At 50.7% G+C, this 23,738-nt stretch overlaps 1 protein-coding gene across 4 annotated transcripts; it reads right to left on the bottom strand.

Moving 5' to 3' along the window:
• Nucleotides 1-10,332: 10,332 nt before the first annotated feature.
• MATN4 (matrilin 4) lies at nt 10,333-23,738 on the bottom strand. Of its 4 annotated transcripts, none has more exons than XM_041732231.1 (12): nt 23,032-23,737; nt 20,726-20,808; nt 19,445-20,014; nt 18,572-18,694; nt 16,234-16,356; nt 16,012-16,134; nt 15,796-15,918; nt 15,519-15,521; nt 14,005-14,418; nt 13,750-13,902; nt 11,264-11,371; nt 10,333-11,180 (listed from the first exon to the last, which is right to left on the bottom strand). In XM_041732231.1, the coding sequence occupies exons 1-12, from the start codon at nt 23,178-23,180 to the stop codon at nt 11,122-11,124; spliced, it is 2,031 nt and encodes a 676-aa protein (XP_041588165.1). In that variant the 5' UTR covers nt 23,181-23,737; the 3' UTR covers nt 10,333-11,121. The 4 variants fall into 4 exon arrangements, with proteins under 4 accessions (XP_041588165.1, XP_041588168.1, XP_041588166.1 ...); XM_041732234.1 differs by having other exon boundaries at nt 20,726-20,839; nt 23,032-23,162; XM_041732232.1 differs by lacking the exon at nt 15,519-15,521 and having other exon boundaries at nt 23,032-23,738.

Below are 23,738 nucleotides of genomic sequence, written 5' to 3'. Positions count from 1 at the left end.
CTGTGCACGCTGGGGATGCAGCTGTGAATAAGAAACATAGATACAAAGCTGCTCAGAATGGCCTGGACACCAAGGCTGACTCTGCAACTTGTTTCCTGTGTGATTTGGGCAGCTCAGGAGACCTCTGTTATTTTCGGGAACCTCTGTAAAATAGGCATCATCATTCATCCCTTATTAGGGACATTGTTTGAGGTATGTGACAAGACAGTCATAAGGCATCCAGCTCAGTGTCTGGCAGGCTGTGAGTCAAAAACAGTATTTCTCATTATTATTAAAATTTCCTCCCTGGATGTCTGGAGCTCTGAGGAGAGGCCAGGCTCCTCTGTCACCTCAGATCCTCGTCTCTGGGGAGGTCTTTTTTTTTTTTTTTAAGATTGTATTTATTCATTCATGAGAGATACAGAGAGAGAGCGAGGCAGAGATATAGGCAGAGGGAGAAGCAGGGACTCCCTATGGGGAGTCCAATGCAGGACTCAATCCCAGGACCCCGGGATCACACCCTGAGCTAAGACAGATGCTCAACCACTGAGTCACCCATGTGCCCCTCTAAGGAGGTCTTGATCAGGCCAGGTGACCATCAGCCGCATCTGGTCCTGTCCTCTCTCTAAGGCTACAGTTCTCTCTCCACAGCCTAGCAGATGCTGGCTTTAACCTTGACCAGAGTCCCTCTGCCTCCTGGCCCATCCTCTCTGACCTGGCAGCTCAGAGACCTGGATTCTTGGGACCTAGTCCCTGACTCACTGCACAGTCTTGACTGTCTCTCTCTCAGAGCCTCAACTTCCTCACCTATACAAAGAGAGTTGGGTCAGGTAAAGAAGACCCCTCTTGGCACTGACACTGCTAGGAGTGCAGGGATTCTCGTGCTTTCTGCATTCTCCCAGGCCCCAAACTCAGGATGGTTAGTCTCCCAGTAGAGGTGGAGTCCTCATGCTCTCGGGTTTATGTTAACTAGCTCCAGAGAGGTTTCTTAGAGGCAAGATGGGAGAAGGGATCCTCCTTAACTAGGGGCATACTAGCTAACTTCCGACTCTACTTGGCTCTCTGCTAGGTGATGTAGAGCCTCATGCTACATCATCATACTACAGATTTGCATATCATTATCTGAGGTTCAAGGATCCCTAATGGTATCTATAAACCCCAGGAAATGAAATGCAAATATCATCTGCACTTTTCAGAGGAGTGAGTCCAGACCTCCTATCTCTCATCAGAATCCCAAAATGGTCTGGATCCCAAAATGGTGAAACCCATGGAAGCCTAGTGTATGCCTCTATCACTTAACCTCCTATTTCCTTGTCCGTGTTGAAAGACAGGACCTGGAATCTAGGGCAAGGGCCTCAGAGGTCCTCCTGTGTGGTAGAAGATGAGAGAACAGACTGGGAGAGCTTGCATGCCTTTCCCACCAATAACCCTGTCCAGAAACAATTTGTGAAGACTTCAGAGAGATACCAGGGCATTTCTGGCAATCTCTCCAGGGCTCAGAGGAAGGCATCCCATTTATCAAACTGCTATCAGAAGAAGCTGCAGTCTCTCACAAGGAAATGATTTAGGGTCCTGACAAGATAGAAAAGATTTTTGAAGACTAAAAATCTGTCAACCAGAGCTGGACACTATCCTTAAGAGAGGCCTGGGCCAGAGGGGGATTCTCTGAACTATAAAAATCACTTATGATTTTTAATCTTTTTTAAGATGTTATTTATACTCAATAAAATCCCTAAGTATCAAATGACTAATGAGTTCAAATAAATGTAAGTGGTGCCCCAACAAGACACAGAACATTCCCAGCACCCCCAGGGAGTGAGTTTATAATCAATTTCACCACCTTCCATAGTCCCAGTGCCAGAAAGCCAATGATCTACATGCTTTCACTATAGTTTTGTCTGCTCTGGAATTTCAGATGTATGGAATCATATTTATGTACTTTTTGGGGTCTGGCTCCTTTGGTCCAGCATAATGTTCTTGAGATTCATCCATGTTGTTGCCAGTGTGGGTAATCTGTTCCTTTTCATTACTAAACAGCATTCCATCACATGGATTTATCACAATCTCTTTATCCATTCTCCTGTTGATGGCCATTTGCATTGTTTCCAGTTTGGAGCTATTGTAAGGCAAACTGCTGTGAATGTTCTTTTCAAATCTTTCTATGGATATTAGGTTTATATTCTTTTGAACAAATATCTGTGAATGGAATTGCTGGTCGTTGAGTAGGTGTATATTGGGTTTTATTATAAACTGCTAATGTTCCAAAGTGGTTGAACCATTTTTGCATTTTCTCAAGAAGAGTGTAAGAATTCTGAATGCTCCAGGGCACCTGGGTGGCTCAGTCTATTAAGCATCGAACTCTTGATATCAACTCAGGTCATAATCTCAGGGTTGTGAGCCCTCCTTCCTGAACATGGAGCCTGCTTAAGATTTTCCTTCTCTGGGCAGCCCGGGTGGCTCAGTGGTTTAGTGCTGCCTTCAGCCCGGGGTATGATCCTGGAGACCCGAGATCGAGTCCCGCATCAGGCTCCCTGCATGGAGCCTGCTTCTCCCTCTGCCTGTGTCTCTCCCTCTCTCTTTGTGTATGTCTCTCATGAATAAATAAATTTAAAAAAATAAGAGTTCCTTCTTCTCTCTCTGCACCCCTCCCTTCTGCATCATTCAGTCTCTCTCAAAAAAAAAAAAATCTGGTTGCTCCATATCCTCACCAACACTTGATATTGTCAGTTTTTTTATGTTAGCCATTTTAGTGCATATGAAATAATATCTCATTGTGGTTTCATTTGCATTTTTGTGGTAATTAATGATATTGAGCACCTTTTTAACATGCTATTGGTCATTCATATATCTTCTTTTGTGAAATATCAATTTAGATCTTTGGCCATTTTTGCCTATGTTTAGTCTTTGAGTTGTAAATGCTCTTTATATATTCTAATAGTTTATGTGTACCATTTGTCAGATATAAGTATTCCTTGTCAGGTATGTGTGTTATAAATATCATTTTCTGTCTACTCGTATCTGACCATCCTTTCTAAAGGGGTGGGGGACATCCTCTACACGAATATACAAATGTACATGTCCTGCCATAGGAAAAATGTTCCCAATAGAGCAGTAAGTGAAAAGGACAAGTTTCAGGTACTGTGTGGAGTGTGATTCGATTTTTTAAAAGAAGTTTATAAGAGATGCCAAGTGAAGTGTGTGTATTTTTGATAACTATGTACTTCTGGTGACTGTATAGTTTGAAGTACCATTTTTTAATGAAGTTTTATAAAAATGCAGAATTTTCTTTTACCTTTTTTTAAATTTTTTTAAAAATTTATTTATGATAGTCACAGAGAGGGGGTGGGGGCAAAGACATAGGCAGAGGGAGAAGCAGGCCCCATGCACTGGGAGCCTGATATGCGATTTGATCCTGGGTCTCCAGGATCGCACCCTGGGCCAAAGGCAGGCGCCAAACCACTGTGCCACCCAGGGATCCCTCTTTTACCTTTTTTTAAAGCTATGTCATTAGGATACAGAATACCTCATTGTTTTGGGGGAAGGGCAGATGTCACTAATAGAATATCTCCAAAGTTAGATGGAATACGAGGAGCAAAACACCTTTCCCTTCTAGGTTTTTGTTGTTGTTGTTGTTGTTGTTAAGGATCTTATTTATTTATTCATGAGAGACACAGAGAGAGGCAGAGATATAGGCAGAGGGAGAAGCAGGCTCCCTTGGGGAGCCCAATGTGGGACTCTGTCCTAGGACTCAGGGATCACACCCTGAGCCGAAAGCAGACCTTCAACCACTGAGCCACCCAGGCATCCCTCCCTTCTAGTTTTAAGAAACTCCCTCTTGATTCCCAGGAGGAAGGATTCCTTAATGTTGACACACATTCGCCACCTTAGCACAAATGCCTTGCAGTGTGGAAAAACTAAAATTCATTTTTTAATGTCCTCTTCTCCTTGTCTGCTTTCAACCTATATAGATTTGACTCGCCTTGAGCCCAGAGACCTGCTGGAACTTGACCCTAAAACATGGTTCCCAGGGGCCCCTGGGTGGCTCAGTTGGTTGAGCTTGTGCCTTCAGGTCGGGTCATGATCCCGGGGTCCTGGGATTGAGCCCCACATTGGTCTCTCTGCTCATGGGGAGACTGCTTCTCCCTGCTTGTCTTCTCTCTCTCTCTCTCTCTCTCTCTCAAATAAGTGAATAAAATCTTTAAAAATAAAATAAATAAAATAAAATAAAATAAAATAAAATAAAATAAAATAAAATAAAATAAAACATGGTTCCCAGTCAGGTACTTTGGACTTTCCAGTGTCACCAGTACTTTTTTTTTGCTTGTGGATCTTCAGATGGATAATTCTGCCATTTTCATTTTGTTTCCTGAAAGTCAGGGTCAGCTTGCAAAAAGATGTTGAACAACATGCCAAATGTGAAGTGTCAGGCCTCACTCTGAACTTTCCCTGTTCAGAGCATCATGTGAAGCTTCAGGGGGTTTCAGAGTGGCTCTCTGTGGCAGTCCGTTGGAGAAGGGAGTTTGAAAGTTGTCGTATACTGGTTTTTTTTTTTTTTTAATTTATTTATTTATGATAGTCACACACAGAGAGAGAGAGGCAGAGACACAGGCAGAGGGAGAAGCAGGCTCCATGTACCAGAAGCCCGACGTGGGATTCGATCCCCGGTCTCGAGGATCGCGCCCTGGGCCAAAGGCAGGCGCCAAACCACTGCGCCACCCAGGGATCCCAGTTGTCGTATACTGTTAACGATCGTCTGCACATGTCCTGCCTGAGATGACATGATTGTTTATGAAAAGTACCTTTAATAAAGCTGGATACAGGGACGCCTGGGTGGTTCAGTGGTTGAACGTCTGCTTTGGGCTTGGGTCATGGTCCCTGGGTCCTGGGATCCAGTCCCACATTGGGCTTCCTGCACGGAGCCTGCTTCTCCCTCTGCCTGTGTCTCTGCCTCTCTCTCTGTGTCTCTCATGAAAAATAAAATCTTTTTTTTTTTAAAGAAAAAAGCTGGATATAGTTTGTCTTGGAAAAAATAAAAAGAAATAAAAATAAATTTATAAAAATACATATTGAATCACTTCTACAGTGCTTCCGGAATGCCAAGAACTGATAAGTTTACTTGAGTTAATTTATTTAATCCTCAAGACAACTCTGTGAGGGTGCTATTATTATGAACTCCACTTTATGAATGAGGAACCTAAAACAACTGGTCCAACATATTCGGCAAACAAGAAGCAAATGTAGGACTCCAAACCAAGCAGACTGGCTTCTGAGCACTACACCGGCTGCCTCCGTGAGCACAGGAAACGTCTGGAAAGAGTCACAAGGAACTGTTGTCCTGTGGTTACCTCTGGGGAATGGGGTTAGGAGAGCTGGGGGATTTTTTTTTTTTTTTTGTCACTTGATACTCTCTGTGCCATTCAAGTTTTATTTTAGCAATGAGCCTGAATTCCTCTCATAATAAAAAAAAATGTTAATACAAAGAATTTACCAGTTGTTTTCTTTTTTTAAAATCTGTGTATGTGGAACCAAAAACTGAGCTGGTCCTGCAGGGAGGAGCCTCGGGAGGGGAGGAGTGTGAGCACTGACATCTGCCCTCAGGGAGCTCTGTCGGGCTGGGGGCTGGGGACACTGTGGTGGGAGTTGTGATGAGGCTGAGGAAGAGGGATTGAATGCCATCATTCTTTTGCAGCTGCTCACAAACTTGGGCGCATGTCACTGCCCTTTGGGGGGCTTGTGGCAGATTGTTGGCCCCACTCCCAGAGCAGGGAAGCAGCAGACCTAGGGTGGGACCTGAGAATAAGCATTCCTACAAGGTTCCAGGCAATGCTGAACTTGGGCCCACACTCAGAACCAGGACTCTATCCTTCTCTCATGGGCAGCATTTGAAGTTTATGAAGCCTTTGCACGTCACCTAGTCTCATAAGACACCCCCCCCCCGCCCACAATGCCCTGAGAGAGAAGGGGGCAGGTAAGGGAGGGGCAGCAGGGGAGCCCAAGAGTGAGGTGCCCGCTGAGCCGGGCCTCCCGGAGCACATCCAGGAGTCAGCCTGGCCCAGCTCCCCTGGAGGGGCCTCTCGCCACCCACCCTCAAATCCCACTCTGCTCTCCCACCCACAGACAGAGGGCTCCAGCCTCAGAGCCTTCCTTCCTTGGCTCTGGGGTCCCTGGGCTGGTTCACCTGCAGTCCTGCACGTGGAACATGGTAGGGCTGGCCCCCTTCTCTTCACTGGGATCTCAGCTCAGAGATCACCACCACCTGAGGCATCTCCCTTCACCACATCTTCTGAAGCCTTACCTCTCTCCACGCCCCCCCTACACTGTCCAATATAGGAGCCAATAGCCACGTAGGGCTGTTGAATTTGTAATTAATTAATGAATGATTAGGACGATATTTAAAATTCAGTACCTCAGCCACATGAGCCACATTTCAAGTGCTCAGTAGCCATATGTCAACTACTAATATTGAACGCTGCAGATATACATGTGCTGCTGAAGCGAGCACTGAGCAATGTAGATATAGAACATTTCCACCATCACGGAAATTCTACTGGACAGCACTGCTCATACCTTTATTTTATTATCTTCTTAGTATTTATCACTATTTGAAACTTTATTCATTTACTTATTTGTTGTCTGCCTTCCCCTCCTAGAATGTAAACAAGGGGTACGATCCTCTTTTTTTACCACTGTATCCCCAGTGCCCCCATATAATAGCCAGCATATCTCTGAACTAGACATTCAAGAAATACTCACTGGAAAGGCACTTTTTTTTTGAGCACCTGCCAAGATGAGGATTAGTTGCCCTCCTTCAGGGAACAGAGGCCACCCTGATATTTTCTTGTTCATCTGGAAGAAAATGGACCTGATTGTCCCCTGTGTGTTGTATAGTAGCATTGTTACTTTTCTCCGCCAGCTCCATCCAGGAATTGCCACCCCTAGCTCAGCTGCCAGGGAGAACTTCCTCTTCCTTGTGCTCCCTACTAGGGGACAGGGGGAGTCCCAGGTTATATTCACTTCAGGAAAAAGACCTACCTTGGACCTGGGAAAGGCAGAGAAGGGCGTGGGGGCAGGTAGAAATAGAACTGCCCAGGGCAGGGCAAAAAGCAGAAAGAATGTTGGCCCATGGACCGAGAAGTTTAAATGTGCTTGAGATACCCCTCAGTGAAGAACCACCACCCTGCCCCCTCTTCCCTTCCATACCTTGGGCTTTGCTCATGTCTGCCTTCTAAGTTGTCCAGTAGAAGTCTCTTTTAAAAAGTTCAAATTTGGGACGCCCGGGTGGCTCAGTGGCTGAGCATCTGCCTTTGGCTCAGGTCGTGATCCTGAGGTCCTGGGATCGAGTCTGGCATCGGGCTCCCCACAGGGAGCCTGCTTCTCTCTCTGCCTGTGTTTCACTGTCTGTGTCTCTCATGAATAAATAAATAAAATCCTTTTTTTTTAAAAAAAAATTTTCAAATTTGTCCCTGATGATTGAAGGGTAGAGATGCAAGTGGGACACATTCTGGGGTCAGAGACACCTAGATTCAAATCCTAGCATTGACACTCTGTGACCTTGACAACTGGACTCTTCGAATCTGTTTTCCATTCTGTGGGTTGAGGGGTTTAAACAGGATGATGCAGGTGCAGGTATAGCATGGTCCCTGGCACACTGTAGCTGTTTTGTTGTTTTGTAATTGATAATTTTCTTCTCTTCCTTTTCTCGCTATCTTGGGTCCAAAGCCCCAGAAGAGTAGATAACCCTTGGAGAGAGTAGCTTTGCCAACCAAAGAAACTGGGAAGAGCTTTGAGCTAGAATAGATAGAAATGCCAAAAATTGTGGAGAAACAGTGAGCCAGAGAATGCAGAGAGAGATGGAATTCAGAGAGAGGTCAGGGTGACTGGCCAAGACTGCAGCCCTTCCTGCCCTTGGCTTTCCCGTCTGACACCTGTCTAATGCATATTACCAAGGATAAGAAGCAGCTCCATGAATGATATCTCAGTCAACCACTGCAGAAGATATTCGTTTTTTTTTAGATATTCAAACCTGCAGGGCACCAAAAGGGCTGAGGGCTCTGAGTTCCCTCCAGCACACCTGGGCTCAAGAGTCCCCCAACACATAATTGCTCTGCACCCAGTGTTATCAGATTTGGAGAGCCACATAACCCCCTGCTTGCCTGGACTCCAGGAAGCCCAGTGTCTGCTCAGGCTCCATGCCTTCTCTCCACCTAAGCTTGCTTGGTTGGCCGTGTTACTCTCCCTCCAGTGTTACTTGGATTCTTTTATTTTCCATTCTTGGGTTAATGGATATTTGTTTGGCTGGACCGCTGAGCCCTTTGTTAGTCTTCTATACATCCTTTGAAAGAGCAGGGTGCAAACAAAGACATAAGGGCTAGCTACCCATCCGTGCGACATTCTTTCATATCTAAAAGGATCAAAGGTATGAGAGGAAAGGAAAATGAGAGAGAGCACGAGTTGGGAGATGGACAAGGTAACCATCAACACCAGCTGGTGAGTAGAGTGCTGGTCTACAAATCCAGGAGCGTATGGCCAATGCCTAAGAACAGAAGCAGCTTCTAGGCTAGGGTTGTGGGTCTTTCAGAGGAGGTAGGAGTTTCAAAGAAATGGAGAATCTTACGGAAAAGATCAGGCCTGGTTCATCCGTCCAAGTGCCAGGTGTCAAGTGCCTATTTTTTAAAAGATTTTATTTATTTATTCATGAGAGACAAAGACACAGGCAGAGTGAGAAACAGGCTCCATGCAGAGAGCCCAATGTGGGACTTGATCCTGTGACTCCAGGGTCACGTCCTGGGCGGAAGGCAGGTGCTCAACCGCTGAGCCACCCCGGCGTCCCCGAGGTGCCTAATCTATCAGGGCTCTGGGACCCAACTCCAAGTCAGAGCTCCAGACGCCATCCAGTGGCCGCTAGGGAGACTGCAGGAGGAAAGAGCTGGACAGGAAAGAAAGGCCAGAGAAGACAGACAGTCCCCACCAGTTCTGGACAGGAAGGAAGGAGGGAGTCACTCTTTGCACTCAGTGCTCCCTTCATCAGCTGAGGACCCGCTCCTAGTTAGACTCCCAGGCCACTGCCTCATCTGGCTGGGGTTCTCTCACCGCATGATCTTGGGCAGGCAAATCTGTCCTCTCAGCCAGGTGTGTTGATGAGCCGATACGCCAGGCACTGTGCTTAGCACTTCAGCTCGCCTGACACTCATGTACGGGGAAGATCTCAGGTATCCTGCTCCCCCATACTCCAGTTGTTCCTGACCACACACATTCATGCCATACAGAAACTCCAGCCATGGGTTAGGTCTAGGCTCCAGGGCTCCTCCTCCAGGACTTCTCCCTGCTTACCTGCCCTCACCCACCACTCCATCTTCTCACCTGAAGGGCCCTCTTTCTGCTGCAAGTTATAGTCAGGTGCACCTCCACCCCTCAGCCCTGAGCTACCCTTCCCCACATAATTGAGGGGAATTGAAAAGCCACAGGCTTTTCTCAATTATATTTCTCCCTCTTGTATCCTAGCAAGGTGCCAGGTGTAGTACAGGTCTGCTCTGAGGTCAGTCTGTGAGGCTTCAGGCCTGTACATGTAGGCAGAATAATGGCCTCCCCAAAGATGTCCACATTCTAGTCTCTGGAACATGTGTATATGTCACCTGACATGGCAAAGGGATTTTGCAGCTGTGATGAAGTTAGAGCTTGAGATGGGGAGATTAGTGTAGTTTATCTGGGTCAGAGCAATATAGTCACAAGGATCCTTGTAAAATGGAGACAGGAGAGTCAGAGAAGGAGCTGTTACACCAGAAGCAGAGGTGAAGGTGACACAAGGTCACAAACCAAGGAAATCAAGTAGCCTCTAGAAGCTGGAAAAGGTAAGAAAACAGAAGCTTTCAGAAGAAATGCCACCCTACCAGCCCGTTTTAGACTTCTGATCTCCAGAACTATAAGGTAATAAATTTGTGTCGTGTAAAGCCACTGAATTTGTGGTAATTTGTCACAGTGGCCATAGGAAACTAGTATACCCTGGTTCTGCCTCTTACCAGTTCTGTGACTTTGGGAAACTTGCTTAATCCCTCTATGCCTCAATTTCCTCCCTGTAAAATGGGGATGATAAAGGCGATAACTCCTACCTCATAAAGTTGTCTGAGGATAAAATGAAAACACCTGCAAATCACTTAGAATAATGCCCAAGACTAAATATCTTAGCTATTAGTATAGATTAATAGCTACCATTCATTGAGGGCCTAATATGTACCAGGCACAACGTCAGGTGCCTTGGAATAACTTCCTCCATTCTCACCATCACATCTGGGGGTAACAATCTTAATCCCCATTTTACAGATAAGGAAACAAACCCAGAGTAATTGGCCACAGTTTGGAGGGCTGGATTATTTTAATCTTAGTTTCTTACATGCGCTTGGGAAATAGCATGCTTTGTGCTCCTGCCTGATAGACGGTTGGTTTGGGGTTTTTTTTAGGGGGGCGGTGCAGAGAGTGGGTCACAGCCTGAGTGGAAGCTCTGGCCACAAGTCCTGGCTCACATCTCCTCTTCTTCCTTCGTAGTACAGGCGGGAGATACAACCCAAGCGAAACACATCTATCCGCTGGGGGATGGAGGGGCGCAGACTTGCTCAAACCCAGGGGTTCGCGCTGAGCCCCCTCCCTTCCCGCAGCCCGCATAAGGAGCCGTCTGTTCGCGGCTGAATAAACAAGTGGGGGAAGCAGCACCCGGCCCCCTGCCCCCCGGCCCGACCCCCGCACAATGCGCCTTTCTCCGAGGAGACGCCGCCCGGCGCCGTCGGAGCGCGCGGAGTCTGGCCTCCCCTCCCCCTGGCGGCACAGCAAGACCCACAAACCGATCCGGTGGAAACCAAAAAAAAAATTTTTTTTTTTAAGAAAAAGAAAACAAAAAGGAAATCCAACAAAGAACTGAGCGCAGCACGCAGCGAGGGCGTGCGGACCTCGCGCGCCCCTCCGTCTCCTGCAATCGGCTTCTCGTCCAGGCGAGGCCAGCTCGAGCGCAGCGCTGGGAGCCCGCCAGCGCCCCCTCCTCGACAGCCCAAGGCCCCGGCGCCCCGGGGCTGCCCGGCCCTGGCGCCCCGACGGCGCACGCAGGGCACAGTCCGCGGGGCCGCGCCCCCGCCCGGCTCCGGCCCCCGGCGGCCCTCACTCCTGGGTGGCCAGCTGGTTCTCCAGATCCTCCAGGCGCGCCGTCAGCTGGGCCAGTGAGCGGTTAAGGAAGCCCCTGAAGGTCTCGGGGGTCCTCCACCTCCCCTCCAGCCCGGGCCCCCGACCCGCAAAAGGATATGGCTCTGGGTCAGCTTCTCGAGCGCCCCCAGCGTGCGGCCCTGGAACTCCACGAGGCTTTCGCATTCGCACAGGCTCCGAAGCTCTGTACCCGCGCCGATGCCCTCCTCTGCCAGGCCGGCACAGAGAGAGTCGGGGGAATGAGAATCTGCAGGGGGATGAGCCGGCCCTGGCAAGGCCCCCCAATACACCCCCACCCGCCTGTGGCTGAGTATGTGGGCTTCGGATTCAAACAGACCTGGGATGAATACCAGCTAGGCGGCTGTGAGATCCTGCAAGGCCCCCTCGACCTTTCTAACTCCGAGTTTCCTTGTCGGTAAAAATGGATACAATGAGAAAACCTATTCACTGGATGGTGCTGAGAATTCTATGAGGGGTGTGTGTGTGTGTGTGTGTGTGTGTGTGTGTGTACATCTTGGAGGAGTATTTACCAAACCTTAATGCGCTTGAAATCACCAGATCTTATTAAAATATAGATTCTGATTCTGAATGGTGAAGGAGCTGGGGCCCCACATTTCTAATAAGCTACCGGGTGATGCTGATGCTGCGTCTGTGGACCACACTTTGTAGCAAGAGTCCAAATGACAGCAGCACTCTCCAAATGAAACTTCGTGCAGTGATGGGAATGTTCTGTTTCTGGTCTGTCCAGTGGCATAGCCACAAGCCACATGCAGCTATTTGACATTTGAAATCTGGTTAGTGTGATTAAGGAGCTAAAATTTTTAACTTTTTAAAGTAATTTAAATTAAATGGGCACATGTAACTAGTAACTGCCTTATTAAAGAGGGAATATCTAGTGTACTGCCTAGCTCAGCTATACACTTTATTGTATATTTAAATTAGACCAGCAATTCTCAAAGTGTGGTCCCTGGACCAGCACTGTTAGTATCACCTAGAAAGTTATCAGAAATAGAGATTATCAGACTCCACCTCAGACCTACTGACTCAGAAACTCTGGGGTTGGAGGGCAGCAATTGGTGTCTTAACAAACCATCCAGGTGAATCTGATGCATACGAATGTTTAAAAACCACTAATCCAAAGAAACAAACAAACAAAAAAAACACTGATCCAAGTCTGTCTCCACACACATTTCAACATTTCTGAAATCAAAATATGTGCCTTACAATTAAATTTGTTTCTTAGCAGTACATAACATAATGGAGAATCTTACAATAAATGGTATTGTAGATTTCACCAAATTTTGTAAACATCTGTCCTTTTTAATATGACAGCTCAATGCCTGGTGCTTGGCCTTCACAAAAGAGTTGCTCCTATGATTTAAGAGTGATTTCTTAGTCTAACTGGACCTTAGTAAATTGTTGTATGATATGTGTCATCAGTGGTATCAATAACAGTCCTAACTTGACACCTGGGGTGACCCAGGGCAGAGAAGGGGAAAGAACTGCCCAAGGTCATTTGGCCAATTGGTGAAGAGCCTCAACCACAGTTTTCTCTTAGAATTTTAGAGAAATCTGCAAGTGTGCAAGCATGGGCAGCCAACACCCTCCCCTGTTACAGAAGAGGGAACTTATGGTAGAGGTGGAGGTTAAGTGACTTGCCCAAAGTCACACTGTGGGGGATGTAAGAGGACAGGAAGGGCCCTGAAAGAGCAGCTAATCCAGTGCCTCTACAATACCCTATCAGAATTAGCCTGGAGAGAGTGAGAGAGAGAAAGAGAGAAGTAGGTAGGTGTATATGTGTGTATATGCAGCACATACATACACGTGTATACACATGTATGTGTCTATACATATATATTTATGTTAATAAAACTACTTTTTAAACTAGATTCTCTAGGCCAGCCCAGCCCTAGCTCTGGACAGGGTCTGGTAATGTGAAAGAGTCACATCTCTGGCCTGGGTTAGAGTCTAAAGACTCTGTGGTAAAAATTACCCCCGAGAAGTTCCCTATATGACCTATAAAGTACAGTACATGAGGTTTGAAGCCTGCTTCTCTTTCACAGATAGAGTTGTTCCTTTTTCCTCACCTGAGCACCAGATGAAGTAGATGGATTGAATTTATGGGCAATATTGTCCAAAAAAATACATGTCTTTGCATACTTGCCCCTTACCAGGTCTGTATAGTTGAATTCCAACAAGTTAAAGGAATATATGATGTGACTCTGCTAACAAGGAATCTGACATGCTCTTGAAAAAGTTTCCTCAAATTACTGTGAACACCCACTAATTTCAGGGGCAGGTAGCCAGCCTGGTCTAGTGCTTAACTTCCATGAACATCCTCAGGAACCACCTCAGGGTCCTGTTCAATTACGAAATCTGATTCCTTAGGTCTGGAAAGCTCTAGAAATGCTGCAGTTCTAACATGACAACCCTGCCACTGGTCCACGGACTACTACTTGTTACTTGGGGTAACAAGGCTCTGTCTAGGGAGTCCAACCCCAAGCTATAGCTCTTCCAAGCGGATAGGGTTGAAAAGGAGGGGGAAAGATCGGAGGCTGGGCACTGAGCGAAGTTGGACGTGCTCACCGGGGCAGATACTGCCTCTGAGGTTCTCCAGCAGGTGCGTCATGGTGCCAAAGTCGGGGGAGTAGGACACGTGCAGCTCCGCGGGCTCGGAGGCGATTTGGCGCAGCTCCTCCTCCACCGCCTTGCCCACGCCCACGGCGTACATGACGATGCCTACCGGGGCGAAGGACACGGGGCGTCACAGGCCTCAGGAAAGACCCCCCACCCCCCACGCCCAACCCAACCCCTGACCGGTGCATCCCGCACCAAGCCCACCTTCCTCCTTGGCGCGCCTTGCCCACACCGAAATGTCATCCTGGGAGCGGCCGTCTGTGAAGACCAGGCCCACGCGAGGCACATTGAGGGCGCGGGGCCGTGCGCCCTGCGCCTCGGAGAAGCTATGCTCCACCATGTGGCGCAGCGCCAGCCCTGTCATGGTCCCACGCTCCATGTATTCCACGGCCAGGACCGCCTGCTTGACCTCGGCCGCGGTGCCGTAGCGGCCCAGCGGGAACTCGGTGCGCACGCGGCTCGAGAACTGCACCAGTCCCACGCGCGTGCCCTCGGGGGACACGTCCAGGAAGTCCACGATCTGGTTCACAAAGCGCTTCACCAGCTCGAAATTCTGCGGGCGCACGCTCTTGGAGCCGTCCACGAGCAGAACCAGGTCCACGTGGCCTTCCCGGCACCCTACAGGGAGGAGAGCTTGGGCTGGGGCCAGATCCTGGCCTGGCAGCAGCCATCCACCTGCCTGCTCATTCACAAACACTTATCATATAACATGTGAGTGCTTCCTGTGCCAGGCACTGTACTAAATAATAATTATGGTAATCATGATACATAAATAAAACATTATAACAATAATAAATTTATGAACACTAATATATATTGAAAATATATGCTGTTAATATATAAACAATCACAATAATAAACAAAAACAAAAACATAATTCCTTGACAGTGTACCATGTGCCAGATACTGGGCTAGGGCTAGGTGCTTTATACATTTTCTCTCAATCCTCCCAATAATCATGGGTATTATCCCCACTTAATATAACCTTAGGTTCTGAAGGATAAAGTAATTTGCTCCAGACTCCATAGCCAGTAGTGGCTGAGCAGGATTTGAAGCCAGATCTGTCTGACCCCAGAATCCATGCTCCTAAATCACTCTACAATGTTACCTCCTCTGTTCTGAATCAGACACTTGGCTAGGCCCTGAAGGAGGTTTAACAATAAATGAACACAATTCTGATCCTAAGGAAATCAGGACAGAACAGAGCAGTCAGACATGCCATATGCCACAGCTAAAGAAGGTGCTAGAATAGAGGGGCATATAGGGAGCCCAAGGTAAGAATAAGTCACTCTTCCTGGAGTTGAGGAGGAAGGCTGCAAAGAGGTGGTAACATTTGATTTGTCCTTCCAAGAGTGAGCAGGAGTTCCCCAAGGTGGGAAGGGACAGGCTGGATGGTGGGAGGAGCACATGCAGAGAGGCACGAAAGCTGGGAGCTGTCAGCACGCTCTGGAAAGGGCCGACCAGTATGGCTAAAATGTTCAAGTGTGCTAGGGAACCTGCTGACCGGGTTGGCTGAGATGAGGTGAGGTGGTGGTTTCAACATTTTGACCACATCCCACAGTAACAATAACAACAATAATATAATATGACACACTTTGTATGGTCGCATATAATTAAGTTTCATTAAATAACACTCTTTCCACAGGCAGTAAGCTCTATTTTCTCCTTTAAAAAAAAACTAATTTGATTTCATTACTCACTAATGTGGCTGCACTCACCATCTAAAAAATTCAGGGGTAACGCATCTGAACTCAGGGGTAGGCACTGGCAAGCCCAGAAGACTCTCGAGCAAGGGAGAAATAAGATCAAATGTGTACTTTTGATGTTAACCGTGGCAGCAGGGTAGAGGATCGAGGGGAAAAAGATGGAGGCAGGACCTGGCACGCCCTCCGCCCCCCACACCCCATCACCAGCACACACACATTCACAGCACAGCCTTGGGCCATGGCAAGGGCAGAATCAAGGATGCGGAGAACCCTCCCACCCATCACTCACGGTTGCAGCTTTTGCCATCTGCCTGGAGTTGCTGGCCCTCAGGGCACAGGCAGCGGTAAGAGAGGCCCTCACTCACACACTGGAACTCACAACCATGGTCTACACCATTGCAAAGGTCCCGGGCTTAACGGAGAGATAAATCAGGATGAGTCAAGGTAGACTCTGCCAGCCAAGATCCCTTGCCCCTCCGCACAAACACAGGAGACCCCTCCTCACCCTGACAGCTCCTCCCATCCGGCAGCAAGTCGTGGCCCTCTCTGCAGTGGCACCGTGGCCCACCAAAGGTGCTGACACACTCATGCTGGCAGCTGTGGTTCCCAAAGCCGCAGTGGTCAATGGCTGGTGGGAAGGAAGAGAGAGAGCAAGTGTCACTTCCAATTGGAGCCATTGGGGATGGCTGGAGCACCGTCCAGGGTGCTAGTGGTGGGGCCTGCTCACCCCTGCAGCTTCTCTGGTCCTGCTGGAGTACAAAGCCAGCTCGGCAGCGACAGAAATAGGAGCCTGGGGAGCTGATGCAGTGGTGCTCACAGCCATGGGTCCCTCCAGTGCACAGGTCAATGGCTGAGGAAGAGGTGAGGTCAGCATATGCCCTGGGGCTGCACTCCTCAGCCCAGACAGAACAATCCTCTGAGGAGCTTTTTACAAATACCTATGCCTGGGCCCAAACCCTCAAGAGCCTGACTTAATTAGTCTGTGGTTCATACACAGGCATCTCTATAAGCACAGGCCTCCTTCCTAGTGGGCCAGTTGTTCCTCCCTGCTACCATTCAAGGCCCAGCTACACCCCAACATGCCTGTTACTAAGCCACGCATAAGAACAAGAACCCGGGCAGCCCGGGGGGCTCAGCAGTTTAGCACCACCTTCAGCCCAGGGCATGATCCTGGAGACACAGGATCAAGTCCCACGCTGGGCTCCCTGCATGGAGCCTGCTTCTCCCTCTGCCTGTGTCTCTGCCTCTCTCTCTCTCCTCTCTGTGTATTCTCATGAATAAATAAATAAAACCTTTAAAAAAAAAAAAAAAGAACCCACAATTGTAGAAGACAGGGCCCCTGCCCTCAAGTTGGTCACTGACTTCAGAGGAGGGCCAGGCTCTGCCGCTCTACTCACTGAGCCTCCATTTCCTCATCTGCAAAATGGGAATATAATGGGAGGAGTGCAATCACTATTTACAACTTCCTTCTAGGGAGGACAAACTATTGCCAGCTGAGTATCTTGATGGTTTAGATGTGCAAAGATGACCCCAGAGCTGAGCTGGAAAATAGGGACTGGAGAGATGTAGATTGCCCTGCACACAAAAAAGTGAGAATTTGGGGTTCCTAGAAAAGATATGGAAATAGAGAGAGAAAGAACAGGAGAGATAGTGTGAGCATGAGTACTTGTGTGGGCTGAGGTTACCAGTGAAAAATCACCTGTAATGCGGTGACAGAGGACTTCAGGGACCAAGGATGTCTAATACTTAATTATTAATATTAGGTGTTTCTTTTGTGTGTTTGTTTGACTTTAGTAGATGTAACACACACCTCTGTCCACCCCCCATCTTTAGTAAAATGGACATATGCACGACTTACGTATGCACACATCTGCCCTTGTGTGCACAAGTGTGCAAACCAAGGAAGACGCTGATTTACATGCATAGAACAAGAACAGCATGTGTGGGCTGAGAAATTAATCGAGGAGCCATAAATTGAATGAATTCAGCAGAAGCTCAGAGTGAGGGGTGACCATAGAATGTAAGCACTTAGGGAATTCCCAGAGATGTTACGGATAGATTCAAATGTTCACAGGTCATTGCATGAGGCTTCAAGCCAGCCTTTTCTAAGTTCCAGAAACAAAAGGACCCCAGCCAACATGCGCATTATTGGGAACACAAGACTTCATTTCCCCAGTTGTCGTGAGATCGAGAGATGATGTATGTAAAGCTTCAAGTGCATTGTCTAATGCTACATCGGCACTCCGCGAATGGTAGCTGCAGTCATGGTCAAAGGAGTAGACACACATACACACAAAAAAGCAAATCCCAATTGTATAAGGAAGATATAATGTGCCATACCCTTTCAGAAGACAAAAATGAAGAACCAGGTCTTGAAGCATTTGCAGGTGCAGAGAGAACCAGCAAGGGCAGCCCAGAAAGAGCTGAGATGCAGAAGCAGAAAGGAGCAGTGTATATGGAGGGTGGGGTGGGGTATGGAGACCCTAACTGGAGACCCCAACAGTGAGTGCCTAAGTAACAGAAACAGTAGGAAGATCTGCATGTGAGAATTCACGAACAAGTTTGGGAGGCATATTGGGACCATGTAGGAGACATGCCTGAAATAAATGAGAGAACATTGCAGATAGCACACTTACTGTGAGGTCAAGACTTCACCAAGGAATGGTGTAACCCCAGGCAATACCCTCCCTCAGACCCATAGATTAAGAGCGCTGAACTTTTACGTCCTTTTTTTTAAAAAAAAAAACTTTTACTTCCAGGGATCCCTGGGTGGCACAGCAGTTTGGCGCCTGCCTTTGGCCCAGGGCGCGATCCTGGAGACCCGGGATTGAATCCCACATCGGGCTCCTGGTGCATGGAGCCTGCTTCTCCCTCTGCCTGTGTCTCTGCCTCTCTCTCTCTCTCTTTGACTATCATAAATAAATAAAAATTAAAAAAAATTAAAAAAAAATAAATAAACTTTTACTTCCAAAGGCCCTTCCAGACTCATTGGTCTGATGCTGGGGCAATGGGGAGCCACAGAAGGCTCAGGAGCAGTGAGACTGTAGGGCAGGGGCAGCTCTCACCCAAACAGCTCTTGTTATCTTCAGCTAGCTGGTAGCCAGGATTGCAGGCACAGCGGAACGTGCCTGGGGTGCTGACACATTGGTGCTGGCAGCCGTGTCCCCCCTCAGCACACAAGTCCTTTCCTGAAAACACACAACAGTAGAATCAGCAAGGGACAGATGGGCAGAAACCTCCAACAAGAAAAAGCTGGGTGGGGTCAGAGACAGGCACCAACCAAGCTCAAGTACAGCTTTAGATGGGACAAGACTCATTTGAGAGGGCCAATCCAGATACGGGGGCTTAGGGAAAGAACAGGGCCTGAGCAGCCCCTTTGAATAGGCTCAGAAGGGGTCTCCGGGCTAGACGCGTCAATGGGATAGGGCAGGACTGCACAGGGGTAAGGTGGGGGCGGGGGGGGGAAGAGGTACTAAATCAAGGTGGGTGAAATAATTCAAGGTGCGACTAGCACAGACCCTCAGCATTGTGGGAGGGACTAAAATGAGAGTGGGCGGAGCCATGCCCATGTGGGCGGAGCCATGCCCACGTGGGCGGGGCATGCCCTGCGGAGGGAGAGGTGCGATTGCTCGAAGCTTTGAAAGGAGGTGCTTCCTGTGTTGAGGGGCACTTTTGAGTTTGGCCTGTGGTAAGCCACACAGCTCATCCGGGGGAGCAGGCACGCTAAATGTTGCTCCTCGCGCGCGAAACCTAGCAAAAGTGGGCGGAGCTGGAAGTTGACCCAGCAGCCCAGCGCCGCTCCACTAACTACCCGGTGGGCGGGGCTAGCGGTACAGTGGGCGGAGCCTCGGGGGAGGTGGGGTCGGCATTGACGTGGCGGGAGGGGCCTGCAAGCGGCTGGGGGGTGCGCGCCTCGCTCCGGCGCTCCCCTAACTCACCACACAGCCGCCCCCGGAACTGCTGGCCAAACTCCTGGATGAGATTGAAGGACTCAACGAGGAAGACGTGCTCGTCCAGCGGGGGAGACGCCATGGCGCGCAGGGAGCCCACGTCGGCGCGCTGCACCCCCACGGCGTAGATCTCGATGCCGCGGGCGCGCGCCTGCGCCGCCACCTCAGCCACGCGGTCCTGGGGCCGCCCATCCGTCACGATGACAGCGACGCGCGGCACGCGGGCCTCCGGAGGGCGCGCGCCCTCGGCCACGCTGAAGGCCACGTTCATGGCGTACTGGATCGCCAGCCCGGTCATGGTGCCCTGAGCTAGCGGCACCAGCGCGCGGATGGCGCGCTCCATATCCTCTCGGCGGGAGAAGGCGCCGAGCGGGAAGACGCTCTGCACCTGACTCGAGTACTGGATCACGCCGACGCGCGTGGCATTGGGCCCCACGTCCAGGCCGCGGAGGAGGCCCACCAGGAACTGCCGCATGGTCTCGAACTCAAAGGGGCGCACGCTGCGCGAGCTGTCAATCACGAACACCAAATCCAGGGGCCCCGTCCGACACCTGGGACCTACGAGGAGATAGATCAAGGAAGGGCTTTCCGAGGTCCGCAAAACCTCATCTTGGAGGAGACCCCCAGGGAGACCCAGGGCGAAATGACGCTATCCTGGCGTTAACAGCGGCTAGCGCAGAAGCAACCTAACAAACGAGAATTAGATACGTTCGCCCATCCAGCATTCGCTAAGGGCCTGAGCCAGATTTCCCTAATTCTCTACCCTGCAGCTCTTAGGGCTATCCCGAAGAGGCATTCTCCATCCGGAGGGGGTGGGGGTGGGCGAAGGGGTATGGTAAACTCGACCGTCTATAGCGACCAGGCCCGCAACATAAATGAATGAGCTGTTTGGGCTAGGCTGGCGGACTCGCGTATCCCTCCTCCAGCCAAGCGTTGCCATGCAGCCATGTGGACCCCAAGTTAATAGATCCTTGGATTTTTTTCAAGAGAAGTTCCAAATCGGGATTTGTATGTGAAGTCTCCTGATTTTTCAATGAACTGTTAAAAATTAAACACCAAGCGGGCAGTTTTGCATGAGCCCAACGTTGTTACATCCCACAGGAAAGGAAATTGAGTAACAGAGAGGTGAAACTGTGAACTAGAACCCAGCCCCTTCATGATTTCAGATCCTTTGCTTTTTCTCTCCTCAGCAGACCTAGCTGGATGCAAACTGGCAATCAGCTTTTGCTCCCGGGTTTCCCCTATTGGTGAGGGCTGAGCCCCGCTCACCTGCAAACTGGGACAGGGTTTCCCAGGGCTGGAGGAGAAACAGCAACACGGGCAGTGGCGAGCACAGAAGGCCCCTCATGGCGCTTGGGGGACAGAGGACAGAAGTGTCAGAGCCTGGAGGGTGCAAGGAAAATGGCAAAGCAATAGTATTTGCAGGACTCTTATTCTGGGAAATACAAGGAATTCTACTTTGCAGAATTGCAGAATACTTAATAAATAGAAAACAGTTTTTTTTTAAAATATGACATTTGAAAAGAAAGGCTCCCCTGAAAGAAAAAAAAAACAAAATGAATGAAAAGGGGGGAAAAGCCTTTATAAATACCAAGCGCAGTGTTAAATGCTTTTCATGCACTGGGATATTTAATCCTCTGCAATTCTATGAGACTAAGACTGTCATTGTTCCCATTGTAGAGATGAGGAAACAGGCTCAGAAAAGGTAGGCCGTGGTACCCAAAGTCGCCTGGCAAGAAAGTGGCTGGCCAAGATACAATCCTACGCTTAAGTGGTTCCAAAGACCAGCGGCGCGTTTCGCCCCCCCCCCCCCCCCCCGGGATAATCTCTGCAGACAGTCATTCCCCACCTCGACCCTCCCCTCCTCACACGGGGCGCTTCTGTGTGGCTGTCCTTCCTGCACGTACACACTCAGACATGCACCGCCCAGCCGCCGGCCGCCGGGGAGAGCCGCGCCCTCTCGCGGGGTTGGGGGGCCGAGGACGCGCAGCACTTTGGCCAAAACCCACCGCCCAAGTTTGGCGCCTCCACTTCCCGCCTGCTCTCAGGAGAAGCCGCCAGAGGGCGTCCTCCTGGGTCTGGCTGCGTTGGTTCCGTAGCCGTGGGAAGCCCACATCTGCCTAGCAGGTGCCCCTGCCCAGAGCAAACAGTGGCCGGGAGCCCCGAGGCCTTGGAGATAAGCCCGGGGCAGGATATATCCCGCGCAAGGGCCTAGGAGCAGGGGCGCGCAGCGATCGGGGGACGGCTGCATCGGATGCGCCCGGAAGGCGGTGAGTGAGGCCGGAGTGCGGCCATGGACCCTGTCCGCGCAACAGGTGAGCGCTCACTCTTCCACCGCCCTTGGCGACGCCCCTTGATAATCCCGAAGGCTTCCCGTGTACAGATGGGAAAATTGAGGTCCAGGAAGGTTGCCCGCCCAGCTGCGAAGGAACTTGCGACTAGAACCCGGGACTCCTGGCTCCGCTTCTTCCTTTGGGGCTGCCTGGCTGCCTAGCAACCTGGCTCCTAGGAGTCACTAAGCCTTTTCCTTACATTCACTCCCACTGCTCCGTACCCCGCCCCCCCCCCCCCAAGCTGCGTTAGCCATTTTTCTGTTGCTCGTTTCCTGGCGGAGGGGACCAGCTGCCCAAACCCAACCGCAGCCCCTCTACCCCCTCCCCCAATTCCGTGAATGGGCCTATTCTGAGCAAGGTCGGGTGCCTGCAGCTCACTCACTCCAGGCGGCCTTTCCATCCTCTCCGCCTTCGCCTTTCAGGCTTGGTAGAACAAAAATCCCTCTGGCAGGGCCAGTGGTGGGAGGGAGGTTTCCTAAGCCAGATGTGCCAGCTGCTGCTGGAAACGGGAGGGCGCAGAATGCCTTCCCTAGCGTGGGCCAGAGGCAGGGCCAGCACCTCTGGAGGGACATGGGGGTAAAGACACAAGGAGCCTTTGCCACCTCCCATTCTTTCCCACCTGCCCAAGCCTCTGGGCCCCCAAATCCTGATTACAATTACCCCGATCCTGCTCTTGGCCTGAGCCAGCCTCTGGCCTGGCACCCCACCCCCCACCCCAGGAATCCTAGAAAGTCAAAATAGCAACTGCCTCAAAGTCCATCACCTTCCCAACCCCCTCATTCTATGGAGGTACAGACGAGGTCCAGAGAGTAGCCTCTTGCCCAGGGTCACACAGCACAGCAACGTGGTGACAGGTCTGACCCTAGAACACCGAGCTCCTCTGAGGGGTTAATCCTAAATTTACAAAGATTTGGAAAGGGTGGAGAGGCTGGGCTCCAAAGGGAAGAGAGGTCTGAGAATAACTCCTCAAGAGTTGGCCAAAGAATAAACACCGTGGGGATGTTCCTGGCGGTCCCTGGAGGGAGGAGATTAAGGGGAAAGTCTGCCTCCCCCACCCCACCCCCGTGGTGGCCTCGTTGGTGGGAGCTCAACTTGGAAAGGACCCCACAGCAGGGACGAAGGGCACCGCAGGTCAGATGGGGGCACCGTTAGTGGCTCAGTGGCGGTTACAGACGGTCGCCTGATCGCCCTGACGCCTGCTCCCCCGCAGACCCCTCAGCGCCCCCAGGCCCTTTGACTCACCTGAGCCTGCCCGACGGCTCGGAGGCGCGGCCGCAGAGCGGAGCCGACGGGCGGAGCCTCCCCGGCAATTGGACCAGGTAACGGCGCAGGCACCGTGCCCAAGCCGGGGACTGCCAGGCGGCTGGAGCGAGCGGAGGCGGCGGCCGCATTTAACCCGGGGCCCGCAGTGGGGCGGGGGGGCGCGGGCTGCGACCCCTCCCACCGGGCAGGGAGCGATCCCCTTTCCTCGGAGGGCTGGGGCGGGGCCAGCGCGGCGCCCCTGCTCCTGCCACCCCGGGAGCCGGCGGCGCGAGCGGCGGGGCCGGAATTCGGCTCCCGGCGGGAGGCTGGGCGGCTCCGCTCTCCGCCGGAATGTGCCCGAAGCCTCCGAGGCTCTTCCCTGAGTAGAGAGCCCCAAGGGGCGGAGCGGGGCCTGGCTCCGACGGCTGCTGCCTGGCCCCGCTTCCGAGGGCGCGGCCGGGCTCCTGCCCTGCAGGAGTGAGGAGAGGCCCTGGGCTCTGGTCCTGCGCAAAGGGTGAAGGGTTCAGAGGGGCCGCCGCAGGGTTCACGGCTCCCCGGGCCCCACCCGGTGGTCCCTCAAATCTCTGCCCTCCCGGACGCCTCCACCTGATCTCTGCGATTGCTCAAGTCTTGGGCCCCCCTACCACCCTTGCTCCTCAAAAATTACGAGGCCCCTAGACTCTGGTCCACTCCCCTGATTATGGGGG

This window comes from Vulpes lagopus, chromosome 18 (assembly GCF_018345385.1).
Source record: "Vulpes lagopus strain Blue_001 chromosome 18, ASM1834538v1, whole genome shotgun sequence".
Classification (NCBI taxonomy): Eukaryota; Metazoa; Chordata; class Mammalia; order Carnivora; family Canidae; genus Vulpes; species Vulpes lagopus.
Note: the sequence above shows the minus strand (reverse complement) of the source record. Positions and strands in the feature narration are given on the sequence as shown.